The sequence below is a fragment of the Anastrepha ludens genome, chromosome 2 (genome assembly GCF_028408465.1).
Source record: "Anastrepha ludens isolate Willacy chromosome 2, idAnaLude1.1, whole genome shotgun sequence".
Lineage (NCBI taxonomy): Eukaryota > Metazoa > Arthropoda > Insecta > Diptera > Tephritidae > Anastrepha > Anastrepha ludens.
In genome coordinates this window covers 180,146,352-180,170,735 of record NC_071498.1, presented here as the reverse complement: position 1 = coordinate 180,170,735, position 24,384 = coordinate 180,146,352, and the positions used below count along the sequence as shown (strand labels likewise).

Sequence of the window (24,384 nt, the reverse complement as noted above, 5' to 3'; positions counted from 1 at the left end):
ACCGCTCAGGTAGTTTGCGGACCACCTCTTCAGCCCTGGCGGGAGTGTCGACTGATAAATATCATCTAGTAGCGTGGAATGGCTGACTGTATCGAAAGCCTTCTTTAGGTCCAACGCTACTAGGACAGTCCTCTCGCAGGGGCGGTTTTGGTTAAGCCCGCGATTTATCTGGGCGTTTATGGCGGTGAGTGCCGTGGTGGTGCTGTGCACTCGTCGGAATCCGTGCTGATGTGGGGCTGGGGCCAGATGTGTCGTGAAGAGTGGGAGTAGGAGGGCTTCAAGTGTCTTCACTACTGGGGAAAGGAGAGTTATCGGCCGATAAGACTCCCCTTGGTTGGCGGGTTTCCCAGGTTTCAATAGTGGGGCCACTCTCCCTGCTTTCCACTTGTCAGGGATGATGAGAGTGGCCAGAGATAAATTGAAGACCCTTGTGAGGTATCCTACTCCCAGGGGTCCCAGATGCTTCAGCATCAGCGCGTTTAGTCCGTCAGGGCCAATGGCTTTCGATGATTTCGACTTGTTGATGGCCCCCTGAACCTCATCACCGGAGAAAGTAAGTGGCGCACTGTCGTTCGTCAGTTTGTGCAGCCTTCTGGTAACACGACGTTTGGTTCTGTCGCCCGGAGGATGCAGTGTAAACAGCCGGCTAAAATAGCTCGCGCATCTCTTCGGGTCCGACGAAGTACAACCGTTGAAGGTGATAGCCACCTTGTCGTTGTGTTTCGTCGGGTTCGACAGGGACCTAACGGTGGACCAGAGCTTACTCACTCCGGAGGTGAGGTTACAAGTCTTCAGGTGCTCAACCCATTTAGTCCGCTTATGTTGATTTACCAGTTGCCGGATCTCCAAATTGAGATCCCTTATGCGGGGATCCCCGGGATCGGCCTGGCGTAGGTGGTCACGCTCGTTTGCTAAACTGGCTGCTTCTGCTGGGAAGTGAGGACGGATGTCCTTATAACATCCAGCTGGGATGAAGCGAGCCGCAGCAGCTGTGAGCACCTTGCGGAATGCGCGTTCGCCGACGCGCACATCAGTGGGGATGGGAAGAGCGGCGAAGGTGTCCTCGGTGAATTCCGTGAAGCCGGCCCAATTAGCTTTTTTAAAGTTAAAATAGGACCGGTGATTCGCGGAAACGAAATCGGCAGGTCTCTCGATCGAGACGATAATGGGCAAGTGGTCTGATGCAAGCGATAGCATAGGTCGCCACGTTATGCTATTTATCAGACCCGCGCTAGCTATTGTTAGGTCAGGCGAGCTGCTACAATTGCCCACTACCCTGGTGGGGGCGTCGTCGCTCACTGTGCTGAATGTCGAGTCGTCTATCTGCTCTGCCAATTGCTGTCCCCTACGATCATTTGGCAGGCTTGAATGCCAAAGATCGTGATGCGCATTAAAGTCACCTACAACCAATCGGTTTTCACCTCTGATGAGCGCACCTATATCAGGGTGATATCCTGCCGGCCAGCAGGTGACAGGGGGTATGTATATGTTAAAAATTTCTAGCTCGGAATCGCCTGACCGGACAGCTATGCCTTGACATTCTAAGGTGCTGTCCCTGGGGTCGATTCCTTCATCGATAAGACGATACTGCACAGTGTGGTGGACTATAAACGCTAGGCCACCACCGTTGTCTCGCTCGCGATCGTGTCTGTGCACGTTATAGCCATCCCTGGTGATCAGAGATAACCTAGCGTGCAACTTTGTTTCTTGGACCGCAGCTATCTTGATACTGTGCCGGTTCATGAAGTCGACTATCTCGTCGACCTTACTCGTAAGTCCGTTGCAGTTAAACTGGAGAAGCTTGAAGCTTCTCGGTGAGGTCAGTGTAATCCGGGGGGTGAGGGACGCGTGGGGTTGTCTACGTTGGACCTGCTGTGCAATCCACTGTGATTGTTGCGGCCTGATGGTGGTGGGCGGCCGCGCCTCCGGGGGAGGTAGTGGGTGCAGAGCTCTGCAGCAGGGGGCAACGTAGGCAGTTGTCCACTCACGGGTGGTGCGCAGGCCGGAACATCTCCGAAAATGGCACCAGCCACTGCAGGAATTGCATTGAACTGATACCAGATTCCGAGGTATTACGGTCTGACACACGGAACAGACTGTACGGGGGACCAGGAGCTGCTGGTTTGTCCCCGCACTGGGGTTGGAGCAGGAGGGGTTAAAGGGGAGTTGTGTTGCTCCGATAGGCTCCTCACCGTGGAGGTGTGGGTTGTGGTGGCGGTTGGTAGTGCCGGCCTATCAGGGGGTGTGGTAGCCGTGGAGGCATCAGACGCCTGTTGGCGGGAGCAACACGTGGCCACATACCGTGTGGACCACTCCCTGTGCGACTTAAGGCCTGAGCAGGTCTTAAGGTGGCTCCACCCGTTGCACTTATTGCACCTAACCGAGGTGGAGTTCGGGTGGAGCCGTTGATGGCAGACGCAGCAGTAGAATACCTCTGGCCCAGGGTTGGATTCGACTCCAGCCCTGAGGAGAAGTATTTGGAGCAGGTTTGCTGCGAGAGTTTGCTCCTGTGACGTAAGGGGTGGGGTGATATACGATACACTAGACAGGGCTAGTGTACTGGGGCGGCAGCCCTTGATCGGGAAAAACCCGAGTCATTCCGGTAACGTAGAACCGGCTGCCATGGGAATGAGACGAAATTATTGCGTCTAAAGTGTCTGTATGCTTGTGTCATCGGTACAAAAATGAGTTTCAAACAAAGAGCTAATATCAAATTTTATTTTCAAATCGGTAAAATATTTACCGAAACATTTGAATTGATGGAAAAAGTTGATGGCGATGATTGTCTAGTTCATGAATAGCTTACACGTTTCAAAGAGGATTGTGAGGACATTAATGACAATGAACATACGGGCCGCCCAAAATCAGTAATCACCGAAAACTACATCGAAATTGTTCGTAAATTTATCAAAAATGAACCGAATGAACGTTGAAATTCATGGAATCGGAGGTAAATATCTCCAAAACATCGATTTATCGCTTGTTAACTGATTATTTGGGCTTACGAAAGGTCTGTGCATGTTTCATTCCGCCCAAGTTAACTGAGGACCAAAAATTGCTCAGAATTCAACATTCGAAAGACTTCATTAAAGAAGCGAGAAAAGACGAGAACTTCTTTGACAGCCTTGTAACTAGTGATAAAACGTGGTGTTTCCAACATGAATCTGAAACTAAGCGTCAAAGTGCCGAATGGAGGGCCCCAGACGAGCCACCACCCAAAAAATCGCGTTTGGAGAAGTCAAAAATCAAGTCGATGCTCATTTGTTTTTACGATTCCAAGGATATTGTCTACAAGGAGTTCGTGCCAATGGGCCAAATCGTCAATGCAATTTTCTATCTTGGCGTTTTGAAACGTTTGTTGAAGAAGAAAGCTGGCACTAATTGCATGATAATGCACCATTTCATCGATCCACTCTTGTGACCGATTTTTTGACTAGAAATCGCATTTTAACCATCAATTACTCACCGTATTTGCCTGATATGGCTCCCTGTGACTTTTACCAATTCGGAAAATTGCATTGGGCTATGAAAGGAAATCGTTTTGCGTCGGTAGAGGCCATCCAAAGGCTTTTACCGACATCCTGAAGAACAGTTCGGTCAGTGACTTAAAGCACTCTTTCGAAAAGCTTTTAGATTGCGCAGAGGGGACTATTTTGAATAAATAAACTCGAAGTTATCAGAACAAAGCTCCTGTCGTTTCTATTTTAGCTCAGTCTTGTTTATTTTGGACTTCACCTTGTATATATAAAACTTTTTCATAATTTTCTTTCTTTTCATATGTCTTATTGATGATTAAAGCTATTTTCACCGTGAAACAATTTGTTCATTTGTAAAGGGTTAAGACCTACTAAAAGTTCGCTGGCAAAATAGAGATTGTTTTTTGATAATTAAAACAAAATACTGTTTTTTGAATAGCAATTTGTTTAAAGATGAAGTTTCAACGCTGAAAATCTCTATTTTTGACCATAGCCTGTTTACTGAGTATCGGCTTTAGTGTGATGAATCGGATATAGTTCATAGTGGGAAGCGAGATATGACGTGCACTCCCGCTATAGATGTTTACTGCAGGCGAATTTGGTATGGCGGGGTATGAATCGCATCTACAACACTGTTCCGATCGTTTCTTGTTTCCAGCGAGCTTGAAGTGCCGCATTTGATGTGTTAGTATTTTAGAAAATCCATATTTTAATAAAACTCTAAATTTGGCAGTACTTGACTTTTAGAATGTGACTGTATTTCGTAGTGGTAAAGTAGAGTAACAAAGTTACATATCTACATATTTGCGGTTATAAGTACAATTTAATATAAAATAAAGAATTAAATATAGAGACATTCAACGCACTATGGGTTCAAATACAAGGCGGACGATTAAGTATCCAAATGGGTTTTCGCCAGTGCTACAATCGGTGCACCAGTTGGCATCTCTGGAAATACACAAGCACTACCAGCGATGTCAATGTGAGTATATTTGATTGGAAACTTCGAATCGACGCCATGTTTGCCCAAACCAGTGGCTTGAATGAGAAAAGCGGCTGGAATCTAAGATAAAAAAGAATTCAGTTTACAAAAACAATTTACAATTTACAAAAAAAAATGTACATAAATATTTACAACATATTTCAGAAATAATTTACCTGATGACCTCTTGGCGTGCGTGTCGAAGGCGCATTATTGGCCTGTACGATGTCTTCGCCAATCACTTTACCTTTGTTAAAGTCGAAATCATCTGGACGCAACACGGATACCTCGAATGGTTCACCGAAAGCTTGGCCGGTCGCTTGCAGCAAACGTGCATGTCCATCCTTATGTGCCACACTATTGTCGATGGCAATGGAGTAACCATCACCAGCTGAAATACAAGCGTGGCCAGTCAAAGTTGCAATAGTGAAAAGATGTGGATCGGGCAGTTTGCCTACGACAGCCTTCTCCTTGAAGAGACACAAAGCGTCCGCCATGCACATGCGTCCTTCGGCATCAGTGTTACCAACGCGTATGCGTACACCAGCGCGAGAAGTAATAATTTCATCGGAGACATATGATTCCTCGCCTACCGAATTTCGTACCATGCATAGAGCGGCCATAACATGCACATCATCGGGCTTTTTCTCATTGACAATCTGCGCAACAAATCCATGAGATTCCACTAAAAATATTTTGAATTGGTAAAATTACCTGCATAAATCCAGCGACAGCAGCTGCACCACACTTATCACGTGACATGCCAGCCATTACACCACCAGCTTTGATATCGGCACCGCCGGTATCGTAGGTGACTCCCTTACCCACCAGCATGAGCGTCTTGCGTACCGGCTTCGGTGGCACATACTCCAAAAAGATGATACAACCGCGATGACGGAGAACTTGATTTGCAGCGCGATTGACAGCAGCGAAAAGTGGATACTCCTCTTGCAGCTCATAAACATCTTGGACTATTTGCATGTTCATTGAAGAGAGTACATTGTTAATGTAGACTTCCACGCGCAATGGCGACATTCGCTCCGGATCACCCCCACCTGCAAGTGCAGACAGACGGTTAACATTTCGCTGCATACTTTTAGGCATGCGCATATAAGTATTGTTAATATTTATTTAAGGTCCCTTCTTTTCGCGTTAGCAAGTCGCCTTTATTAAGGATTCTTCTATTCACCACTTCTCTACTCACTATCTCCCTGCTCGATCAAATCGACGAAAAATTTGCATGCGATAGCAACAACAAAGTTATCGAGCAAAATTCGGCGCTAGGGAGTATGGGGTTATACCTCATTAAACTGGTATAACTAACTATCCTACAAGCCCATCTATTTATATATAGGTATAATTGGCGCGTACACCCTTTTGGGTATTTGGCCGAGTTCCTCCTCCTATTTGTGGCGTACGTCTTGATGTTGTTCCACAAATGGAGGTACCTACAGTTTCAAGAAATACATTCGGGGGTTTGAAATTGCCTGCCGAGGGGCGACTGCTATTAGAAAAATGTTTTTCTTAATTTTGGTGTTTCACCGAGATTCGAACCTACGTTCTCTCTCTGAATTCCGAATGGTAGTCACACTCCAACCCATTCGGCTACGGCGGCCGCCTACAAACCCATCTAAGGCAGCTCTATTCCAGCGTTGCATATATCATTTATACCGGTAAATCCGAGCAAAGTTCAATTATCATAAAAAAAGCCTATCAATTTTTCTACAAAATTCAAATTTCAATGCACTCACCAATATCACGCGCTATTCTTCGACCTGATTCCAAGACTAAAGCTTCCTTTAAAATAGACTCAGCTTTAGGCGTATCAATTAAAATAGAAAGCTCCTTAATTCGTCTTGCCTCCGCCGGTTTATCCTCTCGCAGTTGAATTGGCTGCAAATTGAAATGTTTATAGATTGAAAATGAGGAAATATTGAAATAAGATCGCCACTTACGACGTATAACTGATCCAAAGCACCGAGTACGGTACAAAGTTCGCTATTGGAGAAGCGTTGGCTCGTCGGCACGACCAGCATGGGTGATTCAAAGCCAGCCTGTGGAAGTGAAATAAAGAGGTGATAGATTTTTACTTATGCACTCATTAATGTAAATATTTAAACTTTAACAGATAAACTATAATTGATTTTAAAATTGAGCTCACCTTAATGGCGCGCTCCATGGACTTGGCCGCTGCTTTTTGATATGTGCGCACATCGTGATAATCAGTTAATTCTTGTACGGGTGAATAAACGATGGGCAAGTCCAGTTTATGCGATTTGAAGCATGAGACTACACTGTCAAAAGCCTGATCAAATGTACGGAATTCGTTAAATAACTCGGCCAATTCAGTGGGCACTTGACGATCGATAATGCAGACCACATCGCACTTGGTCTTCTGAATCTGCTTGGCGATCTTGACACTGCAAGGCAGCAGTCTGAAAGCAGAAAAAAATGCAAATAGAATTCAATTAGTTATGTTTACTTATACATACTTAGACACATACATTTGTCTTGGTATTTTTAAAGTTCAAGAAGAACATAATTCAGGAGTGCAAATAATAATAATTATACGCAAACATACATACATAATATACATATGTACAGTGGTGGCCAAATCATATGCAACTATTCCTTTAGTTAAATTTTGTGCAATGCGTACTTTTATATAATGTTTCCAACTTAAGCAAACTCCATCCTTAACAATTTTTTTATAACAACTTAAAACATGCGTGGACAAAATAAACGCAACTCTCGAGAATAGTTTGTTCTGACACAAAAAAAAACATTTTTACAAAAGTAAAAAAACATTTTTTCGAGCATAATTAAGTGCGAGCATAATGTCATGTCAAAGCATCCACACCTGAAATTGCACCGTCGCAGATCATAAAGATTGAAATTTGCAAATATTGATTGGAAGTGTCCATAGACGTCGGTTAAAATCTTCATTACGAAGTTGCCGTTCGCCACCAAAACCATGATATCTGTGATAAACAAATCAAAATATTTAAATTTGCTCAACCGCATGTGGATTGGTCTGTTAACAATTGGAAAACTGTTGTGTTCATTGATGAGTCCAAATTTAATTTAATAAACAGCGATGGAATTAGAGGTGTTGCCAATATTAGACCGTTAACGGGCTCTCATCGATTTTAACGGAATCAGATGATTGGCTGACGTAACAAGGAATGTGACAGCGGTTTGTTAACGAGCTCGGCTATCGCTCAGGTTACTTTGTTACCGTCTGAACAACGAGTGGTTGAAAAAGTGTGTCAATACATCTGTGTGAAGCGTGTAGTTACTCTCACAATTTCGCCTCGGATGGTCAAACCTTGCAATAAAGTATTTATATCGTTATTTTAAGAAATCTATAAAGTGAAGTATAGTAGTAGTATAGGGTTTTCCAATAACAGGTGTTATTGATGAATGGATTCCGCTATCGAGAGATGATTAACGATTTTTTATGGCCGGAATTGGATGGTATTGATCTGCACAACGTTTATTTTCAATAAGACGGCGCTACGTGCCACACAAGCAAGGAAACCATTAAACTTTTACGGGAAAAGTTTGCGGACCGTGTTATCTCTCGAAGAGGTGATCACAATTGGCCACCAAGATCTTGTGATTTAACACCTTGTGACTTTTTTCTTTGGGGCCACGTGAAAGAAAAGGTCTTCGCCAACAGCCCAGGGTCGATTCAAAACCTCAAAGATGGAATTCGTGAGGCTATCGAGGACATAGGGCAGCCATTTTGCAATTCGGTTATTGAAAATTTCATGAAAAGGATATTGTCCTGTAAGCGTGGTCGTGGTGGTAATTTGCCTGATGTTATTTTCCACTACTAACGGCATACCTTCCTCTTTATAATGAAATAAACATCCGATCATTTATATTAAAAAATAACATTCTTCTTTAAATATCAAATAACACCTCTGTTTGGAAACCTCGATATATGACTAATGGATTTTTTAGGAAACGGGGTTGGGCCAATTAATGGGATTATGAGCCAATATCAGTAGAAAAATATTTTAGGGACTCTTATGTGGCCTTATGCAGGGTGAGAATTGCTGTTGCATTGACTCTGCCAATAGGACAATGATTTAAAGCACGCGATAGTGGGTTCTACGTAACCGGAACGACTTAGATTTATATCCGGCCAAAAACTGTCGCTTTAGTAGCATTCCCCGTATATGTATGGGGAATGTTTATGCTGCTACAACAACAACTAAATCTGTTAAATCAGGTTTTAGCGCCAAAAATTGCAATGGATCTCAATACAATTGATAGAAACATAGGAATAGCGTAAGAAATTACGAAGATCTATTCAATAGACTTCAAGACGCCTGACGAATCAAGTCCGATGAAAATCGTCGATAATTTGATTTCATCAATTCCAAGACGTTGGGAAGTAGACGATTTGCTTAACATATGTTTGAAATAATTTTCATTTTCTTTTCAAAAAGTTGCATTTGCTTGTGAGTTTTACAGTTTTTAAATTTTTTTTTTTATAAGAATGCAGTTTTTTAAACTAAAATAATTATATTATATAAAAGAGCGCACACCAAAATGAAATAATTTTACTTTCAATCAACATTCTAAAGAATTTAACTAAAAAACACATGTAATTATTCTATAATAGGGCAGCAGTTGCATTTGATTTGCCCTCCACTGTATATGGGTTTGCATTGGACAGTGCAATACTCGTCTATACATGTATGTGTAGACAGACATATGTATGTATGTATGCAATGTGTGAGCGTTTATATCAAACCAATCAACACTTTATTGTGGGAAATATTTTCTATTTGCGTTATGCAGCAATTGAGATGAAACGCTTTGTTGAACTCATTCACTTCCTCCCTATATATAATATATGTATAAAAAGAAACGCATTGCATTTATGGTCTGACCGTATTTTCCTTATCGTGCCGCTGTAATTTACAACAATTGATTTGCTGCTGATTACCTTATCGGTTCAGAAAGGAGGCGTAGTTATAACAATTAAGCTCAAATACGATCGGCAAATATCATTGGGAATTATATACAAATATTTTCAGCGCTCCTTCAAATCTGATGAGTTTCCTTAATGCGATATTCTCGCATGTACAGGTGTACAGGTATACGTATGCAAATTTTCAGTTATTTTAAGTTGTACGCTGTTTTATGGCAATTCAAACCAGCACGCCACGCCAAGGTAAAGAAGTGACTTAAAATAATTATTAACAAAAACAAAGTCGGCTTAAGGTGCAACAACATTTAAGTATATATGTACGTATGTAAGTTGCTACATTGTACTTGAAATTATATTAAACCAAATTTATTTTAATAAAACTCACTTAAGAGAATTTTGTTGGAAGGATAGTATTGTTTGAAAATAAATAATTGCTTAGTGCACCCTACCTTTCTAATAGCGGTCGCCCCTCGGCAGGCAATAGCAAACCTCCGAGTGTATTTCTGCCATGAAAAAGCTCTTCATAAAAATATTTGCCGTTCGGAGTCGGCTTGAAACTGTAGGCCCCTCCATTTGTGGAACAACATCAAGACGCACACCACAAATAGGAAGAGGAGCCCGGCTAAACACCTAAAAAGGGTGTACGCGCCAATTATATATACATACAGTGCACTTAGCAAACCTCAAACTTTTGAAAATGTGAATTAGTTTACACCTTATCAGATCTAATCTAATCTGCAATCTGTCTTTACTTGTATTTACTTAGTAACAGAATTTTTATAACTAATATTAACACGTACGTAAAATACGAGTGCAATTAAACTGGACTTCATATTATTTATGTTAAGGGGACAGATACCTGTAAAATTTCGAAAAAAAAAAAATTTTTATGTATAATCCTTTAAGAATATGTCAAACAAATTTTAGAACGTAAATTTAAGTATTTTTTATATTATACAGGGTTTGATTGAAAAGTAATGAGCCTTATTTTTTTTAAGCAGTTTTATTAAACCTTTTGGCTTATACAACTAATATTATCCACTGCAGGAAACATTTATTAAACTCATCCGCCGGAATCGCGTTCAATTCGGCTGTCACAGTTTTTTGGATCGCCTCGATGGAGTCGAAACGCCTCCCATTCAGCTTTCTTTTCAGGCGCGGGAACAAGAAGAAGTCCGGAGGGGACCGGTCTGGGCTGTAGGGAGGGTGGGGAAGCACCATGGTTTCGGTACTCGTTTGTTTAGCTTTACGCAAAATTTGATCGAGTAACGTTGCTCCAACGATCGCTGCATTTTAGCCACTGCAAAATCCTAATACACTTTTAAAACAGCTTTCACGCGCGGAGCTATGTTGACTGCACCGCTGTTGCCAGCGAACTGGGACCGGTTTCTAGTGGAAAGGGAAAATTAGATTCGGTTGATCGCTTGGCAGACGCGGGAAGGCTCATTACTTTTCAATCAAACCCTGTAGATCGTCAACCGTGACGACTCTATTCTTTGTGTTCGAGCGCTGGGAGAGGTCTAGTTGCGTTGCCGGCTTTAGACGCGTTTTTTCTCAAAACTATATTTTTCGAAATGGCGTACACGATAACTCGAAAAGTTATTAACCGATCCCCCTGAAATTTTGCACACATATTTTTTATGATATTACTTTCTATGTGTTTCCAGTTTTCGAAAATTTTTCGAGAATTTTTTTTTTCGAAGCAAAAATAGTAGGCAATTTCGCCCCAAATGTTATAGTCATAGTTATTCACTTTCCGAATTTATGTAAGGAGGTGGCACTAGATCAACAAAAATATTTAATTTCAATCAGAATGTAAACAAACAAATAAAGCAACAACAAAGAAGCAGATCACTTCGAGCTTCCTACAACCGTCGGTTTTATACAATAACAACAATAACCTTCAAAATACCAAATCGTATGAAAAAAAAACAAATCTGCTGCCTTAATAATAGCACTTTGCATGAATTCGAATTGGAGTTTAAGCCCAACAATTGCCGAGTTTATTTTAAGAGTTCAAGTGAAAATTAAGAGCACCTTCTCAAGCTCATAACTCTACTAATAAAAAGACAGGGCACAGAATTAAGAGAGGCCGTAATGTATACGATATACGCAGGTTTCACCCCTGCAGACACCTGCTTGAGCCCGAGCCGCCTCCCAGGCACGTCAGGAGACACCTCCTCGACTACGCTGACGAACTCCAGGACAAAACTGACCGAGACCTACTGGACCGGACAGTATTCAGACAGTCAATAAACGACATTCACCGGGAGTCCGTTACCACCTTCATGAACTCCCGTCCCGTGAATGCCGTAATCGGAGTCCAACCACCACCCATTGCAGATGAAGAGCTCCAGCTTCCCCGTGAGACTCGTGTAACATTGGCACAATTACGTTCTGGATATTGTAGCAGGTTAAACTCCTACTTATCCATAATTGACCCCTACATACCAAACACATGTCCGGCATGTGAAGGTACCCCGCACGACACTAACCACCTCTTCACATGCCCCCTTAATCAGACTCATCTAACCCCCCTCTCCCTCTGGACCCAACCTGTCGAAACAGCATGTTTCCTGGGCCTACCCCTAGATGAGCTAGACGAAGACGACAGATGATATACCTACACTGACAGGGCTAACTATGCTGTTAAAACAACAACAACAACAACAGGCCGTAATGTAAGTTTCCACGACAGTCGGTTCTACGTTACCGAAACGACGCGAATTTATATCCGGCCAAAGACTGTCACTCCAGCAGCATTCCCCGTATGTAAGTATGGGGAATGTTTATGCTGCTACAACAACAACAACAAGGCCGTAATGTACTCTGAGCGTTCCGTCCCAGAGGGAATGTAGCAATTTGCAAGTGTCAACTAGCCAACCTTTTAAAAATGGTTATATTTAAATTAGATTAGATTTCCTATGAGGTTTGCACTTCGACCTCATTGTCTTTTGTGCCCTCTACTCATCACAGTTCCCTTATCAAAATCAGAATAGAGCTGGGTTGGATTGAGTGTATGTGTCTTTCTTCTGCCTGCAATTGGCCGAGATGTCTCAACCTTCTTCGCGCTAAAGCGCTACTTTCAAGGAGAAAATCGTTACATGCTCCCGTCTTCACCGCTAACTTGCGCAATATCAAGGATATTATAAAATTTTGTGGATCATACACGTGAAAAATTTTCTGCTTGAATGTTGCCTTTCGGTTTATATTTATAATATTAATAGTCAAAAAAGCGATTTGGTCGCTGACTGAATTTTTTTAGTTCACTGTTGACTGACGAAACTGAAACTGAGCGTCCACACTCCCAAGCAAGAGTAACTTGTTTAAAACTATCGAACTGGATGGATGATGTGTTCTGCACTTTTCTTCCACATCAATATGTATTTTGTCTTATTACTTACAAATGGTTCGATATTAATACTACGGTTGATTGACACTCCCTGCGTTTTCTTGGCCGAGAGCTACTTCTTCTATGATAAGCGGATCTTTTGTTTGACATCCAAAAGCAGATTTATTCTCCAGTTAATTTTTTGTTTCCTTTTTCAAATTGTGTCAAATATTTTATTACACTGTTTTTTCCGGTATTTACTGGATATTATTCTATTCTATAGTAAAAAAATTCATGCAAAATTTTAAAAATGTTCATGTTGTTCCATATTTCCTTTTGCTGTAGAGAATAGAAACTATAAACATTTGAGCATACTTTTTTAAGTGCGCAAACGCTTGCAGCTGACTGCAATAAATATTTAATACACGTAGTTAAAACAAATCTCTTGAATATTAATAGGAAACTGCCTATGCAAATGTCTATCAACAGTGAAAACACAATAGAATGTAAATATGTTTGTGCGCGCTTGCTTATGTACACACATACTTATGTATATGTAACTTCCATGATTTTACTATATGTGTTATAAGAAAAATACCTTTTGTTAAAATAAAAAGCAAATTTTACAATAAGTATTTTCTACACAAATAAGCTTTTTCCATACGTTGCACCTTTTACACTCTATTTTAATCTTAGTTTTCTAACAATAATTGTGAAATAAACGCAGGGAAAGCACTCACTCATCAAAAGTTATGTTCATGTTTTCAGTAACAAACACAAAAAAGAAATATATGTAAAATTTAAACAACCGACAACGTCAACGACTGCTACCGAACTGAATATTTTAATACAACATTTGCAACCAATTATTACTTATCTAACACAACTACAAAAAAACCGGCTGCCGCGTACATTACTTTGTTACTTTGTTATTGCTACATTTTACAGATGACGGTTTATCTCCCGCTTAAACCGTTGATTTTTGTAAGCAACTAAAGAAATAGAAACATTTTTGGCAACTTTAGGAGTTCAAAAATGTGGGTGATAACTGCCGTTTTGACTACGGTTATTACTAAAGAAACAATAACACAAATTTGTACAGTGCATATTTCACTTACTTTTCGATTCCCATGGCGCACAAACAAGTTACACTGTGACCAATGAACGGTCCCGATGCTTCTCTCAACTTCGGTTCACTTTTACAGTTTTCTAATGGTTTTTATGATAGTCGTTGTGATGCTTTTGACACACCAGAAATCTTGAGTATGATGCAGTTATGGGAATACAATTATTGTAGCTGGCCTCTGTAATATAACTGTAGCTTTGATTCGCTCTGCAATAAATATTACGATATAATAATGAGCATAAAAGCAAGAGATTCACTTTTGTAGAATTTAAGCTGTGTGCAAAACATGTATAATTAATACAAAGAAACAAAGAGAGACACGCGATAATGTTGTGCTTATCAGCTGAACTTATTCATCCAAATCGCAGAAAAACACATGGTAGATGAGTGCTGCTCCAAAGTCTTTACTCTCTAGTCTTAAGTAAACTTCTGAGCTGTAACAATTGCGCACCTGTAATTACTCAAATTCAGAACTAAGCTTGTGATTAGTAAGCCATAATTCTCGGCATAAGTAGACACTGTAAACGATTAAAATTTGTTCCACATCTCTTTATTCACAAATTTTTGCCGGTTTTGTGTGCTCATAACCCTTTGTAATAAATTCATATGGTTCAATCAGCTGTTCGCTAGTGCTGCAAACACTTGCAACGTTTGCTAAGAAAATCTGTTCACCTCCTCAGGAGCGGTTTTGGTACAATCTTCTCGGTATACCCGCCTCCTAGGAAGCTAAACTTATTAACTTTTTAATACCTGGTACTTAATAACGCACAAATAAAAGCATTTTTCTTATATTTTATTGTTTTCTATATGGTTTCATTTAAGACTAGTGCGAGTTCGTCTAAATTTTATTACCTCAATAGAAGAAAATTCAAAACACTGCAAAGAGTCGGTGATGCAGTGCAAATGAAGAATTTAGAATATTTTTGATTAAATTTAACTACCAAATTGTTTAGCAGTTTTTATAATATTCGCAAACCAATCACACACAATTTATTATATTGCTAAACAGCGTCAAAGCCACCATCAGCAAACCAATTCAGATTTGAAAAAAAAATGTATGCTGCAAACGCGTGCTGAAAACCTCCAGTTTAGGTACTCAAATTTGGGCGAACCTGATCGCAGTTTTAGTATCGGCAGCTTATTTGCCGTGTTCCAATGGTCAATAATCGGGATTCGGATATCTTGCATGCATATACAAATCTGTAAACGTTCTCTGGCCAAACCGTGTAATGTATCATTCCTTATCGGAAAAACTGATTGTACGAGCGAGAATAATTGTGTAATGAGCAGACAGAATTCTGCTGCCGAGTCCCCGACGACGTGCAGGTAGAAGTTACTCTAACAATTTTACTTCGCATGGCCAGACCTTACAATTTATCCTTGGAACAGGCCCCAAATATCACGCGCAACATTCGCCGATGATCATAAATAAAAGGGGTAAATAAACAAATAATACGATACTTTTTATTTATAGTAATTTAAAAGTAGCTCACATATAAATACATTTAATTAGATATCAAAAAGTGAATACAATTATCATTTAAACTCCGTTGATAAAATTTCGTATGTCATCTATCAATTGTGGAAGCTGTTTCGCATCGAACAAAATAATCTTTCTGTAAGGTATTAAAGTCGCATCACCTTCCAGCCAATCCCCACTCATACCCACATCGCACTCATTTACGACAGAATATTCGAAAGAGTTTACAGCTTTGGAACAAATCACTTCCTCTTCAAGGTTAGTGAATGTATCCTCAGCTGCTTTTCCCTTACGTGCTTCTTTTCGATAAAACTTGATAATCATCAAATAGTAACTAAAATTGAATTTCATGCCCTTCTGTTTGGCTGTCAATACTTCCTTATACAAGTTTTCTAGCAATGGTATTGAAATCTGTGCCGGTATGTTGATGAAACGCTCATTGATTAGGAAACCCACTGGTCGGCCATCGTTGCCAAGCACATCGCGGAAGTGCGTCAAAACAGAGTCTGTTGCATGCTTTTCTGCTCGTTGTACTATGTATCCACGTAGTTGCTCTATACAAGCAACATCCTTCTTCGCAGTCATATTAATAACGGTAGTAATGCCAAATATTGTTCCATCTTCAACCATGTCATCGTCTATGTCACTCTCTGCGCCGTCCTGCTCACATTGATAAATTACACTGCCCACGTAATTCTGACCTAAAAGAAAGCGTATCCGCGTTAAAAGTCGTCTCAAATTCAAGAGAAAGTTGTAATAGTATACCAATTATCATTTGAGCCATTTGCATGGTGTTGATCGGTGCTTGTAAAAAGATCCGTTGTAATAGCTGAGAAATTCCATGACAATCGGGATCGGTAGGCGCGCGCCCTTCGAAGTCGACTTCCACTTCCTAATAAAATACAGTAGTGTTTAAGGATGTATATTTGTTGCAAAATCTTTTTGTATTCTTTACAAACCTCATTGCCGGTGTAGGCATCAGGATGTGCTCCATCTTCGTCTGATTCACTTGAGCTGTCCGAATCATCATTCGCTGGGTCTTCTTCCACCGCATTTAGATTTTTCTTTTTATTTGCTGACATGACTTTGTTTAGAGTTTATAAATTCTAATTAAGTAAAATATCGGCAGTAATTTAAGCAACTGGTTAAGTTGTTTTTATTTTGATTCTATAAACCAATAAACAGCTGATTAATAAGCACGTGTTTCTTTGCTCTGGTAGCAATGAACACAGCCGAAAGCTACAGTGATGCATTGAAAAACAAAATTTGTGTTCTACTGGCCAGTGGTCGGAATACGGAAAAAAATGTGCACGCAAATAACAAATAATAACAATATTATTCTGACAGGCTCCTACTGTACCATACGTTGAACATTTATTGTGATATTTGGATCACGGTCCATATTGATAAATTTCAAAATATTTAGATAGTTTGTGATATGGGTCTTAATCCATTAATAAATGTTATGATTCAGAATTGGGATCCAAATATCGCGATCTTTATTAATCGTGTACGGGTCGTGTCGAGGTCTTGTTTAATTTATGATCCATGCTATTCGGCTTGTTTTTCATCATTTGTTTGTGAGAAAAGTTTTTTATAATGAGTACCTCGGACAAATGAATGTTTGTACTAATATTGGTGGTTTTGTTGCGCTGTGAATTATTAAAATTAAATTAAATTAAATATTAGTGTAAATAAATATAATTTAGACATTGATTCTCGCGACTAGGAACGACGGAAAATATTTCTTTAATTGAATCTTAATCAAATAGATAACTTTTTACAGTGGCAGACGGATTTATACCATATAATAGACGAGGAAGGTAAGTTCGATATTTTAAACTTTTCTCCAAATAAAATGTTTTCCTATAATGCTAAATACAAGCCACAAACTAATGACAACGCAATTTGCTTGTTTTACTTAATTTTAATGATTAATAACTTGACTTTTTGTCAAGTTGCCCATCTAGAAATTATGATAGTTATTAGAGACAGAATATAAGGAGAGGTGCATGGGTACAAAGTATTTAATCTTATGTTGAGCATTACGTTCACTCGCTCAACTTAAGATTAAATACTTTGTACCCATGCACCTCTGCTTATATTCTGTCTTTAATAACTATCATAATTTCTAGATGGGCAACTCGTATTTTCTGGCAACATCTGCTTGTCATCTAGCATTCATGTTTCTGTTCATGTTCGTTATTGCCAGTAGTTTTGCGAATATTCGTGATATGTCAAAATATTGTGTCAGGAATGATAACCCCTGTAATTAAGCTAGGAAACTGAAACTTTTCGCGAATGCATAAATTATATATACTGTATGTATGGTGAAAAGTGGTATGTATTGGAAAAGGAGTAGGCAAACTCCCATGCAAACTGAAACCTTCATATTGCTTCTCTGTAACCACTTACTAAATCTTTTATTTTTTTTATTGTTTTTATTTAAAATTGGAAAAGTAATGAATCACGATGATTTTAAAGCATTAGGGGCTACGCCATCAGCTTTTTTTTCTTTCTTTTTTTTTGTAAATATATAAATGCTTACATTGTATAATTATACAATTATTTTTTAATCGGCCTTCGGATTTCGAAATCGGAGGAAAATTGTTTATATGGTTTTTTGGCTATAACTCGTCAACTAATTGATATTTTTTCAATCTGTAAAAGCCAAATTATTGCTAGAGACCTGTGCAACAATTACAATTTTTGAAAAAATTGATTTCGAAAATTTTTGTGGTGCTTATGAAACAATATACTGAAAATCGGCATTTGACTGCAAACTTCGAAGGCCGATTATCGTATAGTTTTTATCATTTTTTTTCGTACCCACGACAGTTGGTTCTACGTAACCGAAACGACCCGGATTTGTACGCGGCCAAGGACTGTCACTTCAGCACCATTCCCAGTATATTTATGGGGATTGTTTATGCTGCTACAAAAACAACATCATCATATTTTTTCTGAATTGAATTTTGTGTTGTTTTCACCAATGTAGTAGGTGAATTGAAAAGTGAAAAATAAATAGATGAAGTTATTTTTATTTTATTTTATAAAGGTTTACATAACAATAAAATTATTATACAATTTAAAAGTAGTGCAGCGCTAGCATCGGAGGCTTTCGGCTGGCAGGTTGATTATGGCTCGATTGAATCCGACGAAGTAGATCAGTATCTTTGAGATAGTTATATAATATAGATATGTTGGCTTCGGTTGGATTTTTTAATATTTCAAGAGGGTCAATGTTGCGAAATGAAGTTATTATTATTATTATTTATAGGAAAATACGTGAAGTTATTAGTTAAGGAAAGCAATGTTTTCATATCTGAGGTGAAGAGTTTTTTTTTTAATTGTTACTATAACAGGAATTATTTTTAATTATTTAAATAAATATCTAATAAGTACTCTTCCAAATATTTCTGATCATATCAGCATAGAGTTCATAAACATTTGAATCGTTGATTTTACTGTCTACTGCCTGGCAGCCTTAAACTAGAACTGACATTTCGCCGTGACTGAATACGGTAAAAAAGTGCAAACAAGGCAAATTCGTAGAAATTTATTATTTTTTATTCCAATCAGAAATCATGCATACGGATTTATCTCCTCATCTGCATACGTCCGAGTGCAATCAACTAATCGAACAACTCGCCACCTGTCATACAGAGGTAAACAACTAATGCATAACAATTTTATAAATTCCTATAAATAGTCTTTTAATATACTTTCAGAACAAATTTAGCAAATTTTTAGGTGTCTGCAACGAGTTCGACTCTCAGTTAGTCAAGTGCTTGAAGCGCGAACGCCAAGCGCGTGCTGCTGCTAATCGTGTTAAAGCGGCTGAGCGACAAAAGCTCGTAAGGGAGCGGATGCTTTCTTCATAAACGTCTTCTCATTTACTCTACCAAAACAATGTTCACAAGTCCGGTAGATTCAGCAGATCCACTGCTGCCCTACTACTACAAGCATGTCCCAGAAATCATTGGCGGTATTGAAGTGCCACCCATAACCGACGATTGGGTTGAGAATTACCCCAGTGTTGTTGACCGCTTTTACACGCGCTACTATTACATCAAGGAAAGCCCAGACCCAGCTCCTTACCAAGTACTTTTCCACTCAAATCGCGTATGCTTGATTTGCTTGGCCCCAGAGCATCCAGCATTAAAAGCAGGCATCAAATCATTCACCTTCGACATTGGCAATACAGACCGTAGCAAAAATACGGTGAAAGGAAAAGGTAAAAAGGGTGGTATGGTACTTCAGCACGACTCTACATTAGCCATACTGACCACAGAGCAAGATAAAGCCTACAAGATACCCAGTTGTGTGCAAAGCAAACTAGTCGAAGTTAATACGGCATGGGTTGACGAACCAAAAGGATTGGAAACCGCCGCCGAGGGTGAAGGTTATGTGGCCATTGTACTGCCAAAACCTGAGGATTGTGCGAATATTAAGCGACGTCTATTAACACAAGAACAATACGCAGAGAAATGGGCTCAACTACAAGAAAATATGACTTCAACGTTAGAAATTATGTAAGCAGCAGTGTTGGCTGTAAAAAACAGTGCACATAATTGCAGAAGAACAGTTTTGGTGGTTATAAGGGAAGCATATTGAATTGAATACATATTACTTGTATTACGTTGATATTTTTTAAATAAAATTGTTTTATTGTTCCCAAACAGCCGTTTTAAGTCGAAATGTGTTATAGTATCGGATGTTGTTGTAAGAGCATAAAATATTCACCTCGAATTTTGATCGCAATAAAACACTCCCAAAAGTTTTGGTTGTATGTCGCTGTAATGGTTATTGCCGCTGGAGTATGCCCGATTGTAATGCAAGGGCCAATTTAAATAGTATTAAAATTAATTATTGCAAGTGTATATCTGCCATGAAAATAGCTCCTTATAAAAACAATCTTCCGTTCGGGGGTGGTATACAACTGTAGGTCCCTCCATTTGTGGAAAAGCATCAAGATGTACACTACAAATAGGGGAAGGAGCTCGGCCAAACATCCAGAAAAGAGTGCAATCACCAATTATATACGTACAGGGTGCGGCACTCGAAGTGTAACCAATTAAAAATGCCATAAATTTAGTTTGACAAATTACTTTTATTCAATTCAAAGTAAAAAATGTGTGAAAATAATACAAAATTAAGAATCAATTTCCTTTGCTCGATATGACCACCTTTTGCCTTGACTATGGCCTTGAGACGGTCCAGAAACGAATAGCAAACTGCCTGAATGTGACTTGCAGGAATTTTGGCCCACTCGCGGACAATAGCTTTTTTCAGCGCCTCGAGACTTAGTTCGGTCCTTACTCTCCAAAATGGCCCAAAGAGAATAATCCATCGGACTGGCGTCTGATGAATGTGAGAGCGTCCACACAATTACGTTATGAAGTTCGGAACGTTTCTTTTTAGCTATTCTTGGTTCACTCAAACTTTGTGAGATGGTGCCGAGTCCTGTTGAAACGTCCATGGTCTGCCACCGAAATCTTTGTCTGCCCACGGCTTCAAAGCAACTTCCTTGACACCAGGCTCGATGAAAACGATTGTAGAGCACCCAGCTGCGGTTACAGCGACCCAAACCATTACCTGTAGGTAGGGGGAATGTTTATGCTGCTACAACAACGGGTACTGGCTCGTGGTGGCCAATCAATGACTCAAATTCTCGTATGAACGGTCGCTCAAATAAACCCTATCGTTTTGGGAGTTCACGAATTGCTCAATTTGAAAAATTTTTTCGTCAGAAAACACAAGGTTCGGAACTTGACCGCTTGCGGCCAAGCGAAACAACTCTATCGCTCTCTCAAGTCTGACTTGTTGCTGCTTTGGTAAAGATCAAGCGCCTTTGGGATGTGGCGGATGCTACGGTCAGATATTTTCAGTTCTTTCGCCATTTGATTGGCAAATCGTCGGGGATTTCGCTCAAGTCGCTTCTTCACTTTTTGGACCATTTCGCGTGAGGTTGCAGTCTTTTGGTTACCACCTCCATCACTTTTCGCGATGCCACCAGTGTTACACTGTGGAACAAATTCAGGTTAGCAAAAATTAGGTCCATTCTGAGAGTGGCGGGTGAAAATAGAGGCGAAACTAGAAGACCCGTATCGCGCCGTTTTTTATGTTACTTCGAATTTTTTTTTAATCGGCCTTCGAAGTTTGCAGTCAAATGCCGATTTTCAGTATATTGTTTCATAAGTACCACAAACATTTTCGAAATCAATTTTTTCAAAAATTGTAATTGTTGCACAGGTCTCTAGCAATAATTTGGCTTTTACAGATTGAAAAAATATCAATTAGTTGACGAGTTATAGCCAAAAAAACCATATAAACAATTTTGCTCCGATTTCGAACTTCGAAGGCCGATTGAAAAAACATTTGAACTAACATAAAAAAACGGCGCGATACGGGTCTTCTAATTTCGCCTCTATTTTCACCCGCCACTCTCAGAATGGACCTAATTTTTGCTAACCTGAATTTGTTGCACAGTGTTATTGTAACGAGTGCGATAAACAAACATTTTATTTACTTTAAGGTGCTCGAGCTCACGAACAACCGCTGGTTGTGACTTTCTAGCCAAATATAATACTTTCACACTATTACGTTTGGAATCCATTACCGATTTTCTTTCTTCGGGTTTACTCTCGGCAAAATGTTTCCGCGCGCTTGTAAACAATACTCCGAACTCTCATTTAGCCAACTAACAGATAGCTGATGCTTGTACATAAGCTGCGCGAAGTTTGTTACCCTGTATAAAATTATGGAAATAGCCCGGAAGCTACCAAAATACTGCACCAAACACCACTAATGGAAGTTTTCTGATTACACCTTCAGTGAGTAAGATTCCCAGTTAAGTACCGTAGTGAAATAGGTTTTCTGTTGACATACCATTGCACAGGGCAGTTACATCTCCAAGACGAGGTTCCGAGACCCCACGAACTATCGATAAGTCTAAAATGTCATTCACCGAGGAAGTATTAAGACCATTACAGGCTCTGGTGAATTTCGTTATCGGAGAATATCCACTACTTACGGCGGTCACTGAGCTTATATATATATGCACCATCAGCTCGAAACGCCCGACTGACTTCAGCCAAATATTCTCAGAAGGACAACCAAACATCCATTTGGGAGCGAGCTAAAATGTGAAAGCGAATCTTGATGCGATCACACCTACGTATGGAACTTTAAAGCTTAACAGGGTTTATACAGGAGCAGTTGAGACATGTGTCTTGATCGAATCCAGATCAATGCGCCAACGTTATTATTGTTTATGTAAGCTACGTCTGCTGCATCATCACGGCAGATGGTGGACATCTTCATCTGGATGCCAACTGCAGGCTAAACAATGCATACAGTATAGGGGAGTTCGCAAATCTCCACTCGCACTAAATTACGAAAACTCGGCTCATGCGTAAAGGGCGGAAGCGAAACATGGTTGGTCTCTAAGGCTACAATCCTTTATTAACAAATGCCTCCGCATCATCTGCAGAATATTCTGGCCAAACACCATCAGTAACGACGCACTGTGGAGATTAACAAACGAGGATCTCATCCTTAGGCAAATAAAACGCAGAAAGTGGCGATGGATAGGTCACACATTGCGAAAACCACCAGATAGCATCACGAGGATGGCACTGGACTGGAACTCGCAAGGGAGCAGAGGTCACGGTCGACCAAAAAAGACTTGGAGAAGGTCGATGCTGCGTGAACTAGCAGATGCCGACATCGCATGGGTCGATGCAAAAACAACAGCACAGAACCGTGTATGATGGAAGAGGAGTGAACAAGGAGAAAAGCCAATTTCGTGTCTGCACTGTAGTTACCGAATGATAGGTTCACACGACGGCTGTACGTAACCCGAACGACCTGTATTTACTTATATACACGACCGAGGACTATTATTGCAGCAGTACTCCCCGTTTACGCTGACACAACTACAACAACATCTGTCTTGTGGCAATCGGTTCGCTGTAGGGTTTGGAAACTGAAGAAATCTTGATAATAGTTTAGAACTTAATAAACCACTGCCATCCTTTTACTAAAATTGTAACTCTCACTTTAGCGCTTTTGATATATCGAATTCGGTTTTCTTCTTTTTGATTGGCACAATAACCGCTTACGCGATTTGGGACGAGCTTAACAAAGCGCGCCAGTTGTTGTTGTTGTGGCAGTAAGAAAAGAAAGTAAGAAAGTCGTCTTCGTCAAGCTCATCTAAAGGTAGGCCCAGGAAACATGCTGTTTCGATAGGTTGGGTCCAGAGGGAGAGGAGTGTTAGATGAGTGGGTTTTAGAGGGCACGTGAAAAGGTGGTTAGTGTCGTGCGGGGTGCCTTCACATGCCGGACATAAGTTTGGTATATCGGGGTCAATTCTGGATATGTAGGAATTTAACATGATACAATATCCAGAACGTAATTGTGCCAGTGTTACGCGGGTCTCATCCGCAATGGGTGGTGGTTGGACTCCGATTACAACATTCACTGGACGGGAGCTTATGAAGGTGGTAACAGTATCCCGGTGAATGTCGTTTACTGTCTGTCTAAGCACTGTCTGGCCCAGTGGATGTCTGTTAGTTTTGTCCTGGATCTCGTCGGCGTAGTTTAGTAGGTGTCTCCTGACGTGCTTTGGGAGGTGGCTCTGGCTCAAGCAGGTGTCAGCAAGTGTGAAACCTACGGGAGCACCCTAACAGGAGCTGCTTGCTGAGTAGTTTGTTATGCTGCTTCACAGGCAGCATATGGGTCTCGTTGTGAAGGTGTTGGTATTGGGACATCAGGAGGCAGCCCGTCGCTGTCCGATTGACAGTGTTTTGGCATGTCTGGAGCTTTATCCACTGCGTGTCACTGGTTCCAGGCGACCAGACAGGCGCAGCATAGTTTAGAACTGCCCGGCCAATGACCTTAAATGTCGATAGCATCAATTCTTTGTCTTTGCCCCAAGTGCAGGCGGCAAGCGATTTGTGGACCTTGTTGCGATTTTGGACTTTAGGGGCAATTGCGGTTGTGTGCGCAGAGAAGGAGAGCAAACTGTCGAAGGTTAC

The 24,384-nt window shown here is 40.3% G+C and overlaps 4 protein-coding genes across 6 annotated transcripts; 2 read left to right on the top strand and 2 right to left on the bottom strand.

The window, feature by feature from the left end:
- Nucleotides 1-4,201: 4,201 nt before the first annotated feature.
- On the bottom strand, nucleotides 4,202-14,062 carry LOC128855972 (putative aminopeptidase W07G4.4). Of its 2 annotated transcripts, none has more exons than XM_054091282.1 (7): nucleotides 13,856-14,062; nucleotides 6,620-6,893; nucleotides 6,414-6,512; nucleotides 6,210-6,351; nucleotides 5,173-5,513; nucleotides 4,635-5,117; nucleotides 4,202-4,539 (listed from the first exon to the last, which is right to left on the bottom strand). In XM_054091282.1, exons 1-7 carry the CDS (start codon nucleotides 13,867-13,869, stop codon nucleotides 4,369-4,371), a joined length of 1,524 nt encoding a protein of 507 aa, XP_053947257.1. In that variant the 5' UTR covers nucleotides 13,870-14,062; the 3' UTR covers nucleotides 4,202-4,368. The 2 variants fall into 2 exon arrangements, with proteins under 2 accessions (XP_053947257.1, XP_053947256.1); XM_054091281.1 differs by lacking the exon at nucleotides 13,856-14,062 and adding an exon at nucleotides 13,478-13,588.
- Nucleotides 14,063-14,712: 650 nt separating this feature from the next.
- Nucleotides 14,713-19,227, top strand: LOC128855976 (COX assembly mitochondrial protein 2 homolog). 2 transcript variants are annotated; one of them, XM_054091287.1, is made up of 4 exons: nucleotides 14,713-15,300; nucleotides 18,776-18,867; nucleotides 18,926-19,011; nucleotides 19,075-19,227. In XM_054091287.1, exons 3-4 carry the CDS (start codon nucleotides 18,931-18,933, stop codon nucleotides 19,225-19,227), a joined length of 234 nt encoding a protein of 77 aa, XP_053947262.1. In that variant the 5' UTR covers nucleotides 14,713-15,300; nucleotides 18,776-18,867; nucleotides 18,926-18,930. The 2 variants fall into 2 exon arrangements, with proteins under 2 accessions (XP_053947262.1, XP_053947261.1); XM_054091286.1 differs by lacking the exon at nucleotides 18,776-18,867.
- On the bottom strand, nucleotides 15,306-16,546 carry LOC128855974 (protein BCCIP homolog). The gene is made up of 3 exons (XM_054091284.1): nucleotides 16,303-16,546; nucleotides 16,109-16,235; nucleotides 15,306-16,044 (listed from the first exon to the last, which is right to left on the bottom strand). Exons 1-3 carry the CDS (start codon nucleotides 16,423-16,425, stop codon nucleotides 15,404-15,406), a joined length of 891 nt encoding a protein of 296 aa, XP_053947259.1. The 5' UTR covers nucleotides 16,426-16,546; the 3' UTR covers nucleotides 15,306-15,403.
- Nucleotides 19,228-19,255: 28 nt separating the features above from the next.
- On the top strand, nucleotides 19,256-20,025 carry LOC128855975 (protein Abitram). Its single transcript, XM_054091285.1, has one exon. The coding sequence runs from the start codon at nucleotides 19,256-19,258 to the stop codon at nucleotides 19,880-19,882; it is 627 nt and encodes a 208-aa protein (XP_053947260.1). The 3' UTR covers nucleotides 19,883-20,025.
- The last annotated feature ends 4,359 nt before the right edge of the window (nucleotides 20,026-24,384 follow it).

What these genes read in the sequence shown, in the direction of transcription:
- LOC128855972 (XM_054091281.1), bottom strand. Translation starts at nt 13,497, where the DNA reads ATGAACATAACTTTTGATGA. An exon ending in CCATGGAGCGCGCCATTAAG is followed by an intron (nt 6,513 to 6,619) that starts GTGAGCTCAATT and finishes TCACTTCCACAG; the next exon opens with GCTGGCTTTGAATCACCCAT. An exon ending in GCACGCCAAGAGGTCATCAG is followed by an intron (nt 4,540 to 4,634) that starts GTAAATTATTTC and finishes TTTTTATCTTAG; the next exon opens with ATTCCAGCCGCTTTTCTCAT.
- LOC128855976 (XM_054091286.1), top strand. An exon ending in TCGCCACCTGTCATACAGAG is followed by an intron (nt 19,012 to 19,074) that starts GTAAACAACTAA and finishes ATATACTTTCAG; the next exon opens with AACAAATTTAGCAAATTTTT.
- LOC128855974 (XM_054091284.1), bottom strand. Translation starts at nt 16,425, where the DNA reads ATGTCAGCAAATAAAAAGAAAAATCTAAATGCGGTGGAAGAAGACCCA. An exon ending in ATGCCTACACCGGCAATGAG is followed by an intron (nt 16,236 to 16,302) that starts GTTTGTAAAGAA and finishes GTATTTTATTAG; the next exon opens with GAAGTGGAAGTCGACTTCGA. An exon ending in AATGGCTCAAATGATAATTG is followed by an intron (nt 16,045 to 16,108) that starts GTATACTATTAC and finishes GCTTTCTTTTAG; the next exon opens with GTCAGAATTACGTGGGCAGT.
- LOC128855975 (XM_054091285.1), top strand. Translation starts at nt 19,256, where the DNA reads ATGTTCACAAGTCCGGTAGATTCAGCAGATCCACTGCTGCCCTACTAC.